This window comes from Coregonus lavaretus (genome assembly GCF_964263955.1).
Source record: "Coregonus lavaretus genome assembly, chromosome: 6".
Taxonomy (NCBI): domain Eukaryota; kingdom Metazoa; phylum Chordata; class Actinopteri; order Salmoniformes; family Salmonidae; genus Coregonus; species Coregonus lavaretus.
In genome coordinates this window covers 39989257-40008372 of record NC_139993.1, presented here as the reverse complement: position 1 = coordinate 40008372, position 19116 = coordinate 39989257, and the positions used below count along the sequence as shown (strand labels likewise).

The following is a 19116-nucleotide window of genomic DNA, read 5'->3' as shown; positions in this document are numbered from 1 at the left end:
CCTGACAGACGCAAGCTTGGTGGAGGCCACGTGTCAGCATAGGGCCACCACACATATTTACTGTAGCATCTGCAATTAGCTTCCTCTCTCTCTGTGTCTTTCCCTCTCTCGTTCTCCTTCTTTCTCTCTGCTCTCCCCTATTTCTCTCTCCTCTCTCTCCTTTTTTCACTATATTTCTGTCCCTCTCTGCTCCTACCTCTCCTTCTACACTATTCTCCCTTTCCTTCATCATCTCTTTCCTCATAATATTTTTTATTCACACAGAGATTTTCTCAAGAGTGCCACTTTGGTCCAGTGATTGACAGGTGTGGCTACTGGTGACAGGTGGCAGTTTCTTTTTGCACTATGATGTGAGGGTTTCAACAGTAAGCCGGCAGTTATCACTACACCATCGGGAAGCCCTGAGGTTTGGTGGGGGGGGGGTGTAGAGTTACATACTGTTCTCTGGCCAGCCACAAGGTGTTGATGAGCTGCCATCACATCTTTATTAACACTTCTGGGGGTGGATTCACAAGGCTTTTTATAATGATAATGATAAATGAGACATTCATCAAGCACTCAAAAGCTTTTCCAATGTGTTGGACTACTCACAGTCCTTTAAGTTAAAAGGGGACTGTAGACGTTTAATTCATGTTTATGCCCCAAAGCACTTGCAGATGAGACACATATCCCCAGCAGTAGGCAGTGACAAAAAATCTGAAATGTCTCAACTTTCTGACAAATAACTAAACATCAGAGAGATATTTCATGTAGGTAATGCTAACATACTGATGCATGATTGAGCGTATGAGCAGATCGACTGAAAGAAGTATCTTCAGAACCCATCCCAGACAAAAAGGGATCAGGCTGCTAATAATACATTGCAGAGCAGGGCCAAGTCTCGCTTTTAGAGCAGCAACATGTCACAGTAACCCAAATAAACACCTTTAGAATCTGTCACTCACAAATGATACACGTGTGTTCTGGCAAGCTTATGAAAACATTCCGATGTATTAAAATTACAAATCTGATCCTTTATTGTCACATACAGTGGGGGAAAAAAGTATTTAGTCAGCCACCAATTGTGCAAGTTCTCCCACTTAAAAAGATGAGAGAGGCCTGTAATTTTCATCATAGGTACACGTCAACTATGACAGACAAATTGAGAATTTTTTTTCCAGAAAATCACATTGTAGGATTTTTAATGAATTTATTTGCAAATTATGGTGGAAAATAAGTATTTGGTCACCTACAAACAAGCAAGATTTCTGGCTCTCACAGACCTGTAACTTCTTCTTTAAGAGGCTCCTCTGTCCTCCACTCGTTACCTGTATTAATGGCACCTGTTTGAACTTGTTATCAGTATAAAAGACACCTGTCCACAACCTCAAACAGTCACACTCCAAACTCCACTATGGCCAAGACCAAAGAGCTGTCAAAGGACACCAGAAACAAAATTGTAGACCTGCACCAGGCTGGGAAGACAGAATCTGCAATAGGTAAGCAGCTTGGTTTGAAGAAATCAACTGTGGGAGCAATTATTAGGAAATGGAAGACATACAAGACCACTGATAATCTCCCTCGATCTGGGGCTCCACGCAGGATCTCACCCCGTGGGGTCAAAATGATCCCAAGAACGGTGAGCAAAAATCCCAGAACCACACGGGGGGACCTAGTGAATGACCTGCAGAGAGCTGGGACCAAAGTAACAAAGCCTACCATCAGTAACACACTACGCCGCCAGGGACTCAAATCCTGCAGTGCAAGACGTGTCCCCCTGCTTAAGCCAGTACATGTCCAGGCCCGTCTGAAGTTTGCTAGAGTGCATTTGGATGATCCAGAAGAGGATTGGGAGAATGTCATATGGTCAGATGAAACCAAAATATAACTTTTTGGTAAAAACTCAACTCGTCGTGTTTGGAGGACAAAGAATGCTGAGCTGCATCCAAAGAACACCATACCTACTGTGAAGCATGGGGGTGGAAACATCATGCTTTGGGGCTGTTTTTCTGCAAAGGGACCAGGACGACTGATCCGTGTAAAGGAAAGAATGAATGGGGCAACGAAGGAGCAACGAAGGAGTGGCTTCGTAAGAAGCATTTCAAGGTCCTGGAGTGGCCTAGCCAGTCTCCAGATCTCAACCCCATAGAAAATCTTTGGAGGGAGTTGAAAGTCTGTGTTGCCCAGCGACAACCCCAAAACATCACTGCTCTAGAGGAGATCTGCATGGAGGAATGGACCAAAATACCAGCAACTGTGTGTGAAAACCTTGTGAAGACTTACAGAAAACATTTGACCTGTGTCATTGCCAACAAAGGGTATATAACAAAGTATTGAGAAACTTTTGTTATTGACCAAATACTTATTTTCCACCATAATTAGCAAATAAATTCATAAAAAATCCTACAATGTGATTTTCTGGATTTTTTTCCCTCATTTTGTCTGTCATAGTTGACGTGTACCTATGATGAAAATTACAGGCCTCTCTCATCTTTTTAAGTGGGAGAACTTGCACAATTGGTGGCTGACTAAATACTTTTTTCCCCCACTGTATATCCACTCTTATAGACATAGTGACACTTTCATAAACGTCTTCACTATTAGATGACACATACCTATGTGACCGTCAGTACAGTAATCAGCTCTTGCTGTACCACTCTTTAACCGATCTAAATGCTCACCTCAGAGGCAGAACGAAGTCAACGACTCCCAAGTCAAGGACTCCACTAGGTCATCTGTGAAACAGGCTCCACTCCATATTAGAAGGAAAGGTTTAATATCTATATTATTGATCAGCCCATATGGCTGCCGATCGACCTTATCTGGTCTCTACACAGGCAGACAGACCATCAGTGAGAGAAGATACGGTAGGAGTCTAAAAGGGAGTGTGTGTGTGTGTCCTGAATGAGGTCACTACTGTAAGTAATGTAAAGAATGGAACACATCAGATATCCTCCTTCTCTGAGACAAAGATCAAATCTGAACATAGTGCTGGGGGAGGAAAACATTCCATACAGGTAGCTCACTGTAGATACTGCAGTGGAAAATCCAAAGAGCTAAATCTATCGGAACAACGTTTATGGAAAACCTAACTTTGAATAACTTTGTTAGCATGATAATTAAATTACTCTTTATAGAATAACCAACATTTAAAACCAATTTTCCAAAATAATATACAATCAGAGCTATCTCAGCATGAGAGAAACCTGTTAGTTTGCTCCCCCTGTGCTTCTGACTGGTGGTAGACAGAACATTCCCTTTCCTGTTCCTTGATGGGAAATAATTATTACAATTATGAACTTTTCAAATCATATGCCTGCTGCTGGTCTATTCAGTCTTCCCTCGGTACAGTCTTTGATTGTCTGGCCGCCCACATAGCTATCTCCTGACAGCACTTATTGCCAGACGAAACAAAATAATTTCTGCTCCAGCGTCTGCCCTTACATTGTTTATCATCACCACAGTGAGACACAGTGAGACACAATGCCTTAAAATTTCCAGTAGAACAGTAAGACACAGTAGCACAAAGCGTGATAGGGATTATTATGAGTGAGGAGAACTGAACTCACCTCTACAGACATTGCCGTTGTCCGGCTCAAAACCAGCCTTGCAGGTGCAGCTCCCGATGGGAACCATCCACTCCCCATCTCCGTTGCAGTACAGCTTGATGGGAACGTCCACCTCCTCTGAGTTAGCGATGCACGTGCCTCTGGCGATGACCAGCGAGGTGCTCTCGGCGCCTGTCATGGTCTCTGGGAAGATGGCGAAGTTCTGCACCACGCTGGGGCACTTCTTATGGAAGACACGTACTGACAGCAGGGACATGCAGGCCCCGTAGTCCTGGAAGGCCAAGTAGAACCCATTACGGGAGAGAGGGCCAAAGCTCCGCACCTCCGTGTTGACCTTCATCAATCGTCCGCCAAAGTCCACCTGGGAGAAACTCTCGTCGGCCGCGATGGTGTCCACCTTCAGGTAGGGGGCTTCCATCCAGAAGGAGGTTCCCTTGGTGGTGGCGATGACCGAGTCTGTCTCGTAGTAGTAGAGGTTGAAAGTCTCCTTACAGGAGCCGGGGACACTAGGGATGGAGCTGCAGTCACGTACGGTGAAACGCATCTCCACATAGACACGCTGAGTCCCTCGTCTGTCGATGAAGGTGGTGAGGAGCCAGTTGTTCTGGCTGGGCTCGAACACGTTACACACCTGGTAGGTCCTGATGGTGTTGAGGTTCTCATCGTAGCCACTCACCTCCTCCCACTGTGGAGAACACACGGACACACAACAAGTTAGAGCAAGGCTTCAATCAATCAGCACGTCTGTCCAAGTCACGGAGAGAGAGAGAGAGAGAGATTAGTAAGAGTGAGAGAGACAGAGAGTATGGCCCTGCATATGTTTTCCCTCCGTTTCCCAGTGTATTAATATACCTCTCTGAACGCTGGTATTGCCTGTTAGTGGCCCACAATCCACTCAGACACAGCCAGTCTACCGCAGATAAGTGGCCCAACTGAAATCAATCTTGGGCAGGCATGACTGTGCAAGGCCTCACCACATTAGGACATTTGGTGCATTACAGACGCAGGATTATACAAGGTATTGAATTAAAGCCTGAGAGAAAGGATGGCCCATAGCCTCAGAACCAGCTGCCTAGCTAATGGAGTCAGCATTTAAAGCAGTACACACACACACGTTAGGGGGCTGTGAGCCGGCCATAAAGCACTGATTGGACTTAAACACAGTCAATGCTTTCCCTACACCATTAATTCACACATTACCATCTATGTGACAGACCAGGAGCACTTCTACTGTGCATTAACACCACTGGTAAATTCTTTATAATCATAACAGAAATGTGTGTGAGTGTGTGTTTTGTGTGTGTGTGTGTGTGTGTGTGTGTGTGTGTGTGTGTGTGTGTGTGTGTGTGTGTGTGCGTGCATACGTGTGCGAGTTTGAGATAATGTATATGTGCAATATTATGATGTACTAATGGTATGATGTTGAAACGGCCACTTCTCCACAGGACAGTCTCCTTATTACCATGGACCAAGAGAAGGCACACTGGATGTGGATTGGCCATAGCAGCCCACAGTCTGGCAGATGATGGAATGCATGGATACAGCAACACTAGTGGAGAGTACCCGACACACCATCATCCCTGAGAGCTATTGTTTTCTCCAACAAGCCAGTACTTCTTTAGGGAGGTGAGATAGATACACACACACACTGTCGTATGTGTGTGTGTGTGTGTGTGTGTGTGTGTGTGTGTGTGTGTGTATGTGTGTGTGTGTGTGTGTGTGTGTGTGTGTGTGTGTGTGTATGTGTGTGTGTGTGTGTGTGTGTATAAGCGATAGACGAGGGTTGTGTGAAACGGGAGGTAACGTGGTGAGTTGTGGCTACTGGGGAGCACTGGAGCAGTGCATTGTGGGAGATCCTGTTGAAACAGTGGCCAGGAAGAGGAGCAGATCACAGAGAGCTGAGATGATTAATGAGTTTACGGAGAGCCCTGACACAAATTAAACCTTATCTTTTTTTCTCAGCGTCTCTCCTTCGCTCTGCGCCTCTTCCTTGGGATGACCATTCATCAGAATTAGAGCGACCTGTCCCTTTCAACACCAAGCAGACATTAATACAGTCAGGTTCCAGCCAGAGAGAGAGAGAGAGAGAGAGAGAGAGAGAGAGAGAGAGAGAGAGAGAGAGAGAGAGAGAGAGAGAGAGAGAGAGAGGGGGGGGGGGGGGGGGGGGGGGGGGTGCTCATTGCAGCTAGAGCCAAGCTAAGGGGACCCTCCATGTTTCCACCATCCACAGATGACCTATTTTACACAGCATCCCAGACTATGTCTGACTATGTGTCTGACATCAACATTAATTTCAAGTGCTGTGCCACAACAACTGTGCCATGTATCCACTGTCCTGACAATGTTCCACACACAGGTGTTCGGAGACACTAGATAGCTAATTAGAACAGGTGTTTGTGTCTCTCTTCCATAAACAAGCTGTAACATTGAAATATGGCCATGTGGGAATAATGTTATAAAGGTGTGTAGTAATTTAAGACTGTTGTTTTTTCGTTTCTTAATGCGTTTTCATTGGTCAGTTCCTGTGTGGAGATACTGATGGTTTGTCGGGACGGATGGTTTGTTTACGTAGTAGGTTAGGAGAACTAACGTACCAGATTAGGAGAATTAACGTAGCAGGTTAGGTTTGGAGTCCAAATTTGACATTTTTGGTTCCAACCGTCGTGTCTTTGTGAGACGCAGTGTGGGTGAACGGATGATCTCTGCATGTGTATTTCCCACCGTAAAGCATGGAGGAGGAGGTGTTATGGTGTGGGGGTGCTTTGCTGGTGACACTGTCTGTGATTTATTTAGAATTCAAGGCACACTTAACAAGCATGGCTACCACAGCATTCTACAGTGATACGCCTTCCCATCTGGTTTGGGATTAGTGGGACTATCATTTGTTTTTCAACAGGGTCCCCCCTTTGCTGCTATAACAGCCTCCACTCTTCTGTGAAGGCTTTCCACTAGATGTTGGAACAATGCTGAGGGGACTTTCTTCCATTCAGCCACAAGAGCATTAGTGAGGTCGGGCACTGATGTTGGGCGATTAGGCCTGGCTCGCAGTCGGCGTTCCAATTCATCCCAAAGGTGTTGAATGGGGTTGAGGTCAGTTGGCACTATGCATTCGGGCAGGTAGCGTTCTCCTGGCATCCACCAAACCCAGATTTGTCAGTCGGGCTGCCAGATGGTGAAGCGTGATTCATCACTCCAGAGAACGCATTTCCACTGCTCCAGAGGCCAATGGTGGCTAGCTTTACACCACTCCAGCCGATGCTTGGCATTGCGCATGGTGATCTTAGGCTTGTGTGCGGCTGCTCGGCAATGGAAACCCATTTTATGAAGCTCCCGACTAACAGTATTGTGCTGACGTTGCTTCCAGAGGCAGTTTAGAACTCGATAGAGAGTATTGCAACTGAGGACAGATGATTTTTACGCGCTAGGACAGACGATTTTTACGCGCTATGCGCTTCAGCACTCGGTAGTCCTGTTCTGTGAGCTTGTGTGGCCAACCACTTCACGGCTGAGCCGTTGTTGGTCCTAGACATTTCCACTTCACAATAACAGCACTTACAATTGACCAGGGAAGCTATAGCAGGACAGAAATTTGACGAACTGACTTGTTGGAAAGGTCGCATCCTATGACAGTGCCACGTTGAAGTGGAAACTGAAGCTCTTCAGTAAGGCCATTCTACTGCCAATGTTTGTCTATAGAGATTGCATGTCGGTGTGCTTGATTCTATACACCTGTCAGCAACGGTGTGGCTGAAATAGCCAAATCCACTAATTTTAAGGGGTGTCCACATACTTCTGTATATATATAGTGTATCTACCTCCATCACTCCAGTATCCCTGCACATTGTAAATATGGTAAAGTATGCCTACTTACTTACTTATTGTGTTCTTCATATTTCTTCTTATTTCTCGTGTGTTTTTTTCTAGTATTACATTGTTATTGATTATTGCATTGTTGGGTTTTGAGTTTGCAAGAAAGGCATTTCACAGTACTTGTGCATGTGACATTCAAACTTGAAACAACTTGAAACAACTTAAATGGTTTATACCAGGTTAGGGCAGGTCCTTTTAGAATGCCATTCTCCTCATTCATAGAGAGCTGCTTGTGTAGGTATATAGCTCTGCCACTTAGAGGCGTGAGTTTAATCCATTGCGCACCCGCTTACTTGTCTGGTCTGTGTGGAGCAGACATGGAGACCTCGTCGACAGAGACAAGAGAGAACGAGCGAGAGGGATAGAAAGCAGTTGCTTTGTGAGGTATCTCTACCTGAAAATACATGATCTAAGTGATTGATTGTCATAATAGTATTCCTTATTGTGATTTTGTCAGACAGGCATTGGCAGCAGCTCTATAGAGATGAGATGATGACTTGGAAAACAAATATTTCATTAAAGTAAAGTAATGTGAATAAATGTTGGTTAATAAGTGATAAGCAGTAATGGGCAGTCACTACCATCATGGGATGTTAATTCAATGATTTCTTATTTTTTGTTACAGCATTCAACCCACATAATGCATAGCGCATTTAATGTAAAAAAAAAATATATATATATATATATATATATCAACCGAAATCGAAAAGAACATGATTCTTTTTTAATAATCGAACCAAAATCAAACCGACCTCAAAAAGCACTAATCTCTCAGCACTAGTAATATTGCTATTGTCCAACTGTAAAAAAATAAATAGAAAATCGTCAACAACTATTTCTCATAATGTTTGTGATTTTATAAATAGGCAACATCTCTAGATCCAGTCTTCTCCATTACCTGCACTGTAAATAAATACCACCTATTTTTGCACCTGATCTAGGCTCTACAGACTGATTAACTGTTGCTGCTCCGGAACCTCCTAACTAGGCTGTCGGGTCCTCTATCTTTAACAGAAGCCCAAACAGAAAGCAGAGTGTCCCTTGGGATTCTAATAACAGCCTGTCATGTCCTTGTCGTGAGCGTCCCAGCAAACCCAATCAGTGGTGATGATTAAGTTAGGCTGTTTCCTCTCTGGCTATATTATGTATATGTAACACCGCCTTGCTATTTTATTATCCCCATCACCTCTTAGCCAGCCAGGCAGATAGGTAAAGAGAGTGTGGGGATGGATGGATGTCCTTCTGAGAGAGAACAAAGCAGCTCTGGGAGCAGATGCGGTGTCTGTCTCTCTCGCTCTATGTTTGTTTGTGTTTGCGTTTGTGTGTGTGTGTGTGTGTGTGTGTGTGTGTGTGTGTGTGTGTGTGTGTTTCTATGTCATTTCAGCAAGCCATCACACCCACCATCTCATATTTATCTTAAATCGTTTCTGTAGTTAGAAACAGATAAGATTAGCATTCCTGCAACATTATTTTGTTGAAATATAATTTGATCTCTGAGATTTTAATTTATATGATTCATATAATGTTCAATTAATATAGTACTTAACATCGAATTTGGACAAAACTTTTTTCTAACAATGAGTAAGACATGAGGAATCCAAAGAAATGGTCAAAAGCCACCCACAGACCCCCCACACTCCACACCAATCCCAACCTAACAAGTATAAAGTATCAGTTCTCAATGTCTGACAAGTAGTATGGAACTGCGGCTCTGAGTATTATTTCTTCATCCTATGTAATGTATTCTCAGTGAATTTGGTGATTTTTCTTCCCCCTTGTTCAGAGAAATTAGTCATAGAAGTTGTTAGGTTTATGTCCCATCCTAAATCCTGATTTTACAAGGTTCTGACCACTAGATGGTGCTGTTCCTGCTATTAGGTGAACAATCTGAGATGGTGGTTGTCAAAATCCTCTTTCTTGGGCTTTTTGAGGTGGAACGACCTGTGTGTGGTTGTGTGTGTATATCCCCTCCTCTCTGTGCTCATCTTAGATAGATAGAGAAGAAGAGAGCACCTCATTGCCTCGGCCTCACCAGGTAAAAATAACAGAGCATTCAGCTGCACCTCATTGGTTCTGGTCCATAAGGGAAATAATGGGGCATCCTGCCGCACCTCAGTGGTAATTCACTTATCTGGTCCCACTGCTGTATTCATTTCTACAAAATATAAGCCTAAGACCCACACAGAGATTATTTTGAGAGCTAATGTGTAAATGCATATAAGAGTGAATAATATAAACATATTACATTAAGCAGGGATACTATGGTATGTACATATACTATAATAAAATCCATACATATATAGCATACAGTACTATGGGATGGTACCAGTGGTGGTCGGTGCCGTTTAAGATGAGGGAGGGCTTTTATTCTTTTTCCCCTTTTTCTCCCCAATTTTGTGATATCCAATTGGTATTTACAGTTGTCGTGACGTGACCTTCATTAATATGATTACTGTTATTTATCGAATCAACTAACTATGTTTAATTGTTAGTCAATTAAATTAATCATGTAACAATTAACTCATTAGGATTTGGGGCACCACGGAATAAGTTGTTTATAGTTACCATCTCCCAAATGTAACTCTAAAAGATACAGTGAGGGAAAAAAGTATTTGATCCCCTGCTGATTTTGTACGTTTGCCCACTGACAAAGAAATGATCAGGCTATAATTTTAATGGTAGGGTTATTTGAACAGTGAGAGACAGAATAACAACAACAAAATCCAGAAAAACACATGTCAAAAATGTTATAAATTGATTTGCATTTTAATGAGGAATATAAGTATTTGACCCCCTCTCAATCAGAAAGATTTCTGGCTCCCAGGTGTCTTTTATACAGGTAACGAGCTGAGATTAGGAGCACACTCTTAAAGGGACTGCTCCTAATCTCAGTTTGTTACCTGTATAAAAAACACCTGTCCACAGAAGCAATCAATCAATCAGATTCCAAACTCTCCACCATGGCCAAGACCAAAGAGCTCTCCAAGGATATCAGGGACAAGATTGTAGACCTGCACAAGGCTGGAATGGGCTACAAGACCATCGACAAGCAGCTTGGTGAGAAGGTGACAACAGTTGGTACGATTATTCGCAAATGGAAGAAACACAAAATAACTGTCAATCTCCCTTGGCCTGGGGCTCCATGCAAGATCTCACCTCGTGGAGTTGCAATGATCATGAGAACGGTGAGGAATCAGCCCAGAATTACACGGGAGCATCTTGTCAATGATCTCAAGGCAGCTGGGACCATAGTCACCAAGAAAACAATTGGTAACACACTACGCCGTGAAGGACTGAAATCCTGCAGTGCCCGCAAGGTCCCCCTGCTCAAGAAAGCACATATACATGCCTGTCTGAAGTTTGCCAATGAACATCTGAATGATTCAGAGGAGAACTGGGTGAAAGTGTTGTGGTCAGATGAGACCAAAATGGAGCTCTTTGGCATCAACTCAACTCGCCGTGTTTGGAGGAGGAGGAATGCTGCCTATGACTCCAAGAACACTATCCCCACCGTCAAACATGGAGGTGGAAACATTATGCTTTGGGGGTGTTTTTCTGCTAAAGGGACAGGACAACTTCACCGCATCAAAGGGACGATGGACAGGGCCATGAACTGTCAAATCTTGGGTGAGAACCTCCTTCCCTCAGCCAGGGCATTGAAAATGGGTCGTGCGTGGGTATTCCAGCATGACAATGACCCAAAACACACGGCCAAGGCAACAAAGGAGTGGCTCAAGAAGAAGCACATTAAGGTCCTGGAGTGGCCTAGCCAGTCTCCAGACCTTAATCCCATAGAAAATCTGTGGAGGGAGCTGAAGGTTCGAGTTGCCAAACGTCAGGCTCAAAACCTTAATGACTTGGAGAAGATCTGCAAAGAGGAGTGGGACAAAATCCCTCCTGAGATGTGTGCAATCCTGGTGGCCAACTACAAGAAATGTCTGACCTCTGTGATTGCCAACAAGGGTTTTGCCACCAAGTACTAAGTCATGTTTTGCAGAGGGGTCAAATACATATTTCCCTCATTCAAATGCAAATCAATGTATAAAAATTTTGACATTCGTTTTTCTGGATTTTTTGTTGTTATTCTATCTCTCACTGTTCAAATAAACCTACCATTAAAATTATAGACTGATCATGTCTTTGTCAGTGGGCAAACGTACAAAATCAGCAGGGGATCAAATACTTTTTTCCCTCACTGTATATATGCTATATATTGATAACAGTCACGTATCAATCATTACCTCACATCAGTCTCATTCTGAACGTCGCATACTCCTTGGATCCGCAAGAACCCCAGCTTTACTTATGATTCAGCACTACACAAATTGGCTTAATTATTTATTTACTAGCAAACTAAATAATAACACAGAATACATACATACTTAATGCATGAGAAAAGGTCCATTGTGGACTAACAACAACATGACTGCTTGGTTATCAAAGGAAAGGGAGGGGTAGATAAAGAAGGAGGGAGAGAGGGACAAAGAGAATCAAACTTATCATACATACAGTTGGAAACTACGCTCACAGTAATCAGAATACTTAACACCCTAACCACCGCCCATTCGGAGAAGTCATGAATGCATTTACGTGTCTATGTCTTTGTTCGTCGTCTCTCTGTTGAAACCAATCACTGGCTGTAAGGCTCTGATTGTCCACCAGAGGTAACAATGTCCTTCATATTAGTTGTCCTGGCTTGGAGTGTAGTGTTCAAATAGAGCAGATACTTCAGATGCACCAATGATGGTCTGAGATGGGATTTTCTAATTCCCACCTCGTGTCTTTAGTCAAAGTTCTAGACCACTTTACACGCACAGCTGCAGACTGGCAATATTCTGGTTTAGTGAGATTATCTGCTTCACCTCGTGTTGATATTCAAAGTTCTAACCATTTCATAGCCACAGCTCTGATGGTATTTGTTACCAAGGCTTTTTATGCACTCTGATAAAAAGGGGGCATTCCATCACGCCGACACGATGTCTGTGCTCACTTGGGGCGTGGCTAGTCACTGTGCATAGTTTACATGAAAAACAATTATCTCATTAGAAAACTAAAATCACATTCCTATCTTAACAAAAATACTCTAATCTTTAATCATATATTTTATACAACATTTGGGTGTAACCTTGACAGATAGAATGTGTACACTTTCCGAGTTACAGTTATTTATTGATACCATCCTTAATGACATCACAAAATAATAAACAATATGACATGATTAGTCTTTAGATCCCCACTGACCATTCCAAACATTCAGAATTTTTTTATTCATTCATTTTTTTATATATTTCCCTTTATTACTTTCCAACCCCACCACCCCTTCCCTAATTGGAGTAAACTAGGGAACAACAATGCTTAGGCCTCTACTGCCAGCTTATACATACTATATACATTTTATGGACACAGTCAATTTTACAATAATTATATTTTGTTTGTTTGAACTTCCTCTACCCTCAGCCTCTCCAATCATTTTCATGATGTCCATCCAGATATGCCATATCTTTCTAACTGTGCTCTTTCACAAAAGCTCTCCACCTATAACCTGCTCAAAAAAATAAAGGGAACACTAAAATAACACATCCTAGATCTGAATGAATGAAATAATCTTATTAAATACTTTTTTCTTTACATAGTTGAATGTGCTGACAACAAAATCACACAAAAATTATCAATGGAAATCAAATTTATCAACCCATGGAGGTCTGGATTTGGAGTCACCCTCAAAATTAAAGTGGAAAATCACACTACAGGCTGATCCAACTTTGATGTAATGTCCTTAAAACAAGTCAAAATGAGGCTCAGTAGTGTGTGTGGCCTCCACGTGCCTGTATGACCTCCCTACAACGCCTGGGCATGCTCCTGATGAGGTGGCGGATGGTCTCCTGAGGGATCTCCTCCCAGACCTGGACTAAAGCATCCGCCAACTCCTGTACAGTCTGTGGTGCAATGTGGCGTTGGTGGATGGAGCGAGACATGATGTCCCAGATGTGCTCAATTGGATTCAGGTCTGGGGAACGGGCGGGCCAGTCCATAGCATCAATGCCTTCCTCTTGCAGGAACTGCTGACACACTCCAGCCACATGCGGTCTAGCATTGTCTTGCATTAGGAGGAACCCAGGGCCAACCGCACCAGCATATGGTCTCACAAGGGGTCTGAGGATCTCATCTCGGTACCTAATGGCAGTCAGGCTACCTCTGGCGAGCACATGGAGGCCCCCCAAAGAAATGCCACCCCACACCATGACTGACCCACCGCCAAACCGGTCATGCTGGAGGATGTTGTAGGCAGCAGAACGTTCTCCACGGCGTCTCCAGACTCTGTCACATGTGCTCAGTGTGAACCTGCTTTCATCTGTAAAGAGCACAGGGCGCCAGTGGCGAATTTGCCAATCTTGGTGTTCTCTGGCAAATGCCAAACGTCCTGCACGGTGTTGGGCTGTAAGCACAACCCCCACCTGTGGACGTCGGGCCCTCATACCACCCTCATGGAGTCTGTTTCTGACCGTTTGAGCAGACACATGCACATTTGTGGCCTGCTGGAGGTCATTTTGCAGGGCTCTGGCAGTGCTCCTCCTGCTCCTCCTTGCACAAAGGCGGAGGTACCAGTCCTGCTGCTGGGTTGTTGCCCTCCTACGGCCTCCTCCACGTCTCCTGATGTACTGGCCTGTCTCCTGGTAGCGCCTCCATGCTCTGGACACTATGCTGACAGACACAGCAAACCTTCTTGCCACAGCTCACATTGATGTGCCATCCTGGATGAGCTGCACTACCTGAGCCACTTGTGTGGGTTGTAGACTCCGTCTCATGCTACCACTAGAGTGAAAGCACCGCCAGCATTCAAAAGTGACCAAAACATCAGCCAGGAAGCATAGGAACTGAGAAGTGGTCTGTGGTCACCACCTGCAAAACCAGTCCTTTATTGGGGGTGTCTTGCTAATTGCCTATAATTTCCACCTGTTGTCTATTCCATTTGCACAACAGCATGTGAAATTTATTGTCAATCAGTGTTGCTTCCTAAGTGGACAGTTTGATTTCACAGAAGTGTGATTGACTTGGAGTTACATTGTGTTGTTTAAGTGTTCCCTTTATTTCTTTGAGCAGTGTACTTATTATGGACACAGTATGCTTTACATTAGATATCGTGTTGTTATTTGTTGTTGTTATTAGTCCCATCCTTCAGCTCCATTAAACACCTCCCATCTATCTCTTAACACCATCCATATTAGATTTCTATTTGCCATATATTTTTCTAATGTACTGTGATGTTTCACAAAAGTTCTGAACCCTTCTATTCTCATTGTTTCTACAGAATATAAATTGAAAATAAACATTTTTGCTAAAACTATTATTATATTATTGATCGATTGACTATGACTTTTCAGATCACCCAGTAATGCTATCTGCAGGGATAGCTCCAGGCAAATATTGCAATCCGTCAGCCATTCCTGGACCTGTGACCAAAAACAAGCTACAAATGGACAGTACCAAAACAAACGATCTAATGATTCTGTCTCTTCGCAGCAAAATCTGCAGAGCTGGGAAGATTGTATCCCCCATATAAATAACATTCTATTGGTAGCAAGAATTTTGTATAATAATTTAAATAGAAAAATGATACGTTTTGAATCCGGCATCGTTTTGCGTATCTGTTCATAAACACTATGCCATGGAATCAGTACGTCAAAAATCTCTTCCCAACTATCTTGCAATCTATATGGGACGGCTGTCAATCCTTTGGTCCTTAAATGAAACTGGTATACTTTTTTATTTATCACAATTTTCTTTACCCAATTATGTTCTTTAATGCAGGGCCGACAGACAAGATCCTTACTTTTTCCCCCTTCCACTTTCCTCTTCCACTTTTGCGGTAATGCTGCAATTATTTGGTTGTAATTTTGGGTAGAGCAGACCTTTCCATATGTTTTTGTTAGTTGCATAACTCCACCAGTCCTAAGTATGCTATCATTTACGAAGATTATACCTTTTTTAAACATTTTTTCAAAAAATAATGTTTTTTTTTATCAATTAGTATGTTTGAGTTTAACCACAATATTTGTTGCATTATTTGTTCTGTCGTTTCTGGAGGATTAAATTGAAATTGCAACCAACTTTCTACGGCTTGTTTTAGAAATAGTGATATTTGGGAGATTATTTCCTTTTCAAATAACTGAAAGTGAGAGGTTGTAATCTGAATAAAGGGAAAAAGGCCATTCTTGAACATGGGGTGAGACAATCTTACTACTTTACTAGAGAACCAGTTCGGATTTAAGTATAACTTTTGTATGACTGAAGCTTTTAGTGATAGGTCTAATGCTATAATATTTAATAATTTCTGTCCTCTGCATTCATATTCATTATATAAATAGGCCCGCTTAATTTTGTCTGGCTTGCCGTTCCAAATAAAATGGAATATTTCTTTTTCTCAGATAATTTAAAAAACTGTTCGCTAGGCGTAGGCAAGTCCATAAGCAAATAGGTAAACTGGGATAATACTAAAGAGTTAATCAGGGTGATTTTTCCACAAATAGACAGGTATTTACCTTTCCATGGTAGCAAGATCTTATCTATTTTTGCTAACTTTCTATAAAAATGTATTGGAGTGAGATCATTTATTTCATTTGGAATATGTATTCTGAGTATATCCACATTACCATCAGACCATTTGATTGGTAAACTACATGGTAATATAAAAATTGTATTTTTTAGTGATCCAATATGTAATATAGTAAATTTAGCATAATTTGGTTGTAATCCAGAGAGTTTAGAAAATGTATCTAGATCCTCTATGAGGCTGTGGAGGGATTCAATTGTGGATTTAAAAGAAACCATGAATCATCTGCATACAATGACACCTTTGTTTTTAAGCCCTGGATTTCTAATCCCTTGATATTATTGTTGGATCTGATTTTAATAGCTAACATTTCGATGGCCATAATAGATAGATATGCCGATAGTGGACAACCTTGTTTTACTCCTCTTGACAATTTAAAACTTTCAGAGAAATAGCCATTATTTACTATTTTACACCTAGGGTTACTATACATGATTTTAACCCATTTTATAAGAGATTCTCCAAAATTGAAATGCTCCAAGCATTTATATATAAACTCCAGTCGTACTTTATCAAATGCCTTTTCAAAGTCTGCTATGAATAGCAGGCCTGGTTTCCCAGATTTTTCATAGTGTTCTATTTTTTCCAATCCTTGCCTTATATTATCTCCAATGTATCATCCATGTAAAAAAAACCTGTCTGATTAGAATGAATAATGTCCAACAATACCTTTTTAATTCTATGCGCTATACATTTTGCTATAATTTTTGCATCACAACACTGAAGTGTAAGGGGCCTCCAATTTTTTAAATGGACTGGATCTTTATATTTCCCACATGTATCCTGTTTCAGTAATAATTAAATCAGACCTTCTTGAGTGTCTGATAATCTACCATTTACATAGGAGTGGTTAGAACATGCTAATAACGGTCCTCTGAGTATATCAAAAAAGGTTTGGTATATCACGACTGGTATGCCATCCAACCCTGGAGTTTTCCCGGACTTAAAGTCTTTAATTGCATCCAGAAGTTCCTCCTCTGTAATTTCACATTCACATGAGTCTTTCTGTTTGACTGTTAATTTTACATTATCAATAAATAAAAAATCACTACAGTTAGCTTCAGTTAGAGGAGATGGAGGTGACTGAAACAAAAACATATGCTTAAAAGTACTGTGCTTCCTCGTTCAAAATATAATTTGGTGAATCATGGGTGACTCCGTCATTTGTAACCAGTTCAGTAAATTCTTTTTGGTAGCATTTCTATGTTGAAGATGAAAAAAGAATTTGGTGCATTTTTCCCCATATTCCATCCAGTTTGCTTTATTTTAATAATATATTACACTTGATCTTTCTTGATTAATTTTCTCAATTTCTTTAAATTTTTCCTCTAATTTATTCTGAGCCTCTATGTTACAGTTTTTATTGCTATCTATCGGTTCTGTTAGACCTTCTATTTCCTTTGTACGGATGTTAGGAATATTGTTCCAGTGTTTACTTTTTGGACGTAAACATTTTGGTGGCAAAAGTCTTCAGGAGACAAAGCACATTCCTTTACCAATACTGGAGAGCAGGAGAGAAATTCCCTCCTGCCTAATTTACAACCAAGTGTTAAGGTGTCAAAACCGGCCCAGCCCCCCTTCTCCTCTTCTGTGAATGAGAGGGTCTGGTTGTTGTCAGCCATTTGCCAAGCTGATCTGAGGCCTTTGGATCCTCAGCCAGGAGAGTCATGACACAGTCTTGTCCCATTGCTGCAACTCCTATACGGACTCCGGAGAGGTGAAGGTCGAGAGCCATGCGTCCTCCGAAACACGACCCCGCCAAGCCGCACTGCTTCTTGACACACTGCTCGCTTAACCCGGAAGCCAGCCGCACCAATATGTCGGAGGAAACCTTGTACAGCTGACGACCGAAGTCAGCGTGCATGCGCCCGGCCGCCACAAGGAGTCGATAGAGCGCAATGGGACAAAGACATCCCAGCCGGCCAAACCCTCCCCTAACCCGGATGACACTGGGCCAATTGTGCGCCGCCTCATGGGTCTCCCGGTCGCGGCCGGCTGCGACACAGCCCGGGATTGAACCCGGATCTGTAGTGACGCCTCTAGCACTGCGATGCAGTGCCTTAGACCGCTGCGCCACTCAGGTCGTTATTTCTATTACAGCATATCAGATGACTCTCATTCATATTCCATTCGCCCAGTTCAATATAACAGCGACAGGTTTAGGCTACTACAGTCGTGGTCAAAAGTTTTGAGAATGACACAAGTATTGGTCTCCACAAAGTTTGCTGCTTCAGTGTTCTTAGATCTTTATGTTAGTAGTTACTATGGTACACTGAAGTATAATTAAAAGTATTCCATAAGTGACAATGACATTCAGTTTATGACAATGACATTCAGTTTATGCAAAGAGTCAATATTTGCAGTGTTGTCCCTTCTTTTTCAAGACCTCTGCAATCCGTCCTGGCATGCTGTCAAATTAACTTCTGGGCCACATCCTGACTAATGGCAGCCCATTCTTGCATAATCAATGCTTGGAGTTTGTCAGAAGTTGTGGGTTTTTGTTTGTCCACCCGCCTCTTGAGGATCGACCACAAGTTCTCAATGGGATTAAGATCTGGGGAGTTTCCTGGCCATGGACCCAAAATGTTGATGTTTTGTTCCCCGAGCCACTTAGTTATCACTTTGTCCTTATGACAAGGTGCTCCATCATGCTGGAAAAGGCATTGGTCTTTACCAATTTGTTCTTGGATGGTTGGGAGAAGTTGCTCTCGGAGGATGTGTTGGTACCATTCTTTATTCATGGCTGTGTTCTTAGGAAAAATTGTGAGTGAGCCCACTCCCTTGGCTGAGAAGCAACTCCACACATGAATGGTCTCAGGATGCTTTACTGTTGGCAAGACACAGGACTGATGGTAGCGCTCACCTTGTCTTCTCCGGACAAGGTGTTTTCCAGATGGCCCATACAATCGGAAAGGGGATTCATTCGAGAAAATGACTCTACCCCAGTCCCCAGCAGTCCAATCCCTGTACCTTTTGCAGAATATCAGTCTGTCCCTGATGTTTTTCCTGGAGAGAAGTGGCTTCTTTGCTGCCCTTCTTGACACCAGGCCATCCAAAGTCTTCGCCTCACTGTGTGTGCAGATGCAC

At 42.6% G+C, this 19116-nt stretch overlaps 1 protein-coding gene across 2 annotated transcripts in view; it reads right to left on the bottom strand.

The window, feature by feature from the left end:
* Nucleotides 1–19116, bottom strand: part of LOC311130584 (ephrin type-B receptor 1-like) — a gene marked incomplete at its 3' end in the record, with an annotated part of 197843 nt that overhangs the window by 97115 nt on the left and 81612 nt on the right. For both annotated transcript variants that reach the window (XM_084163356.1, XM_084163357.1), the window contains exon 3: nucleotides 3549–4233. In XM_084163356.1, coding sequence (XP_084019482.1) covers nucleotides 3549–4233 — 685 coding nt within the window. The remainder of the gene's footprint in view (nucleotides 1–3548; nucleotides 4234–19116) is intronic.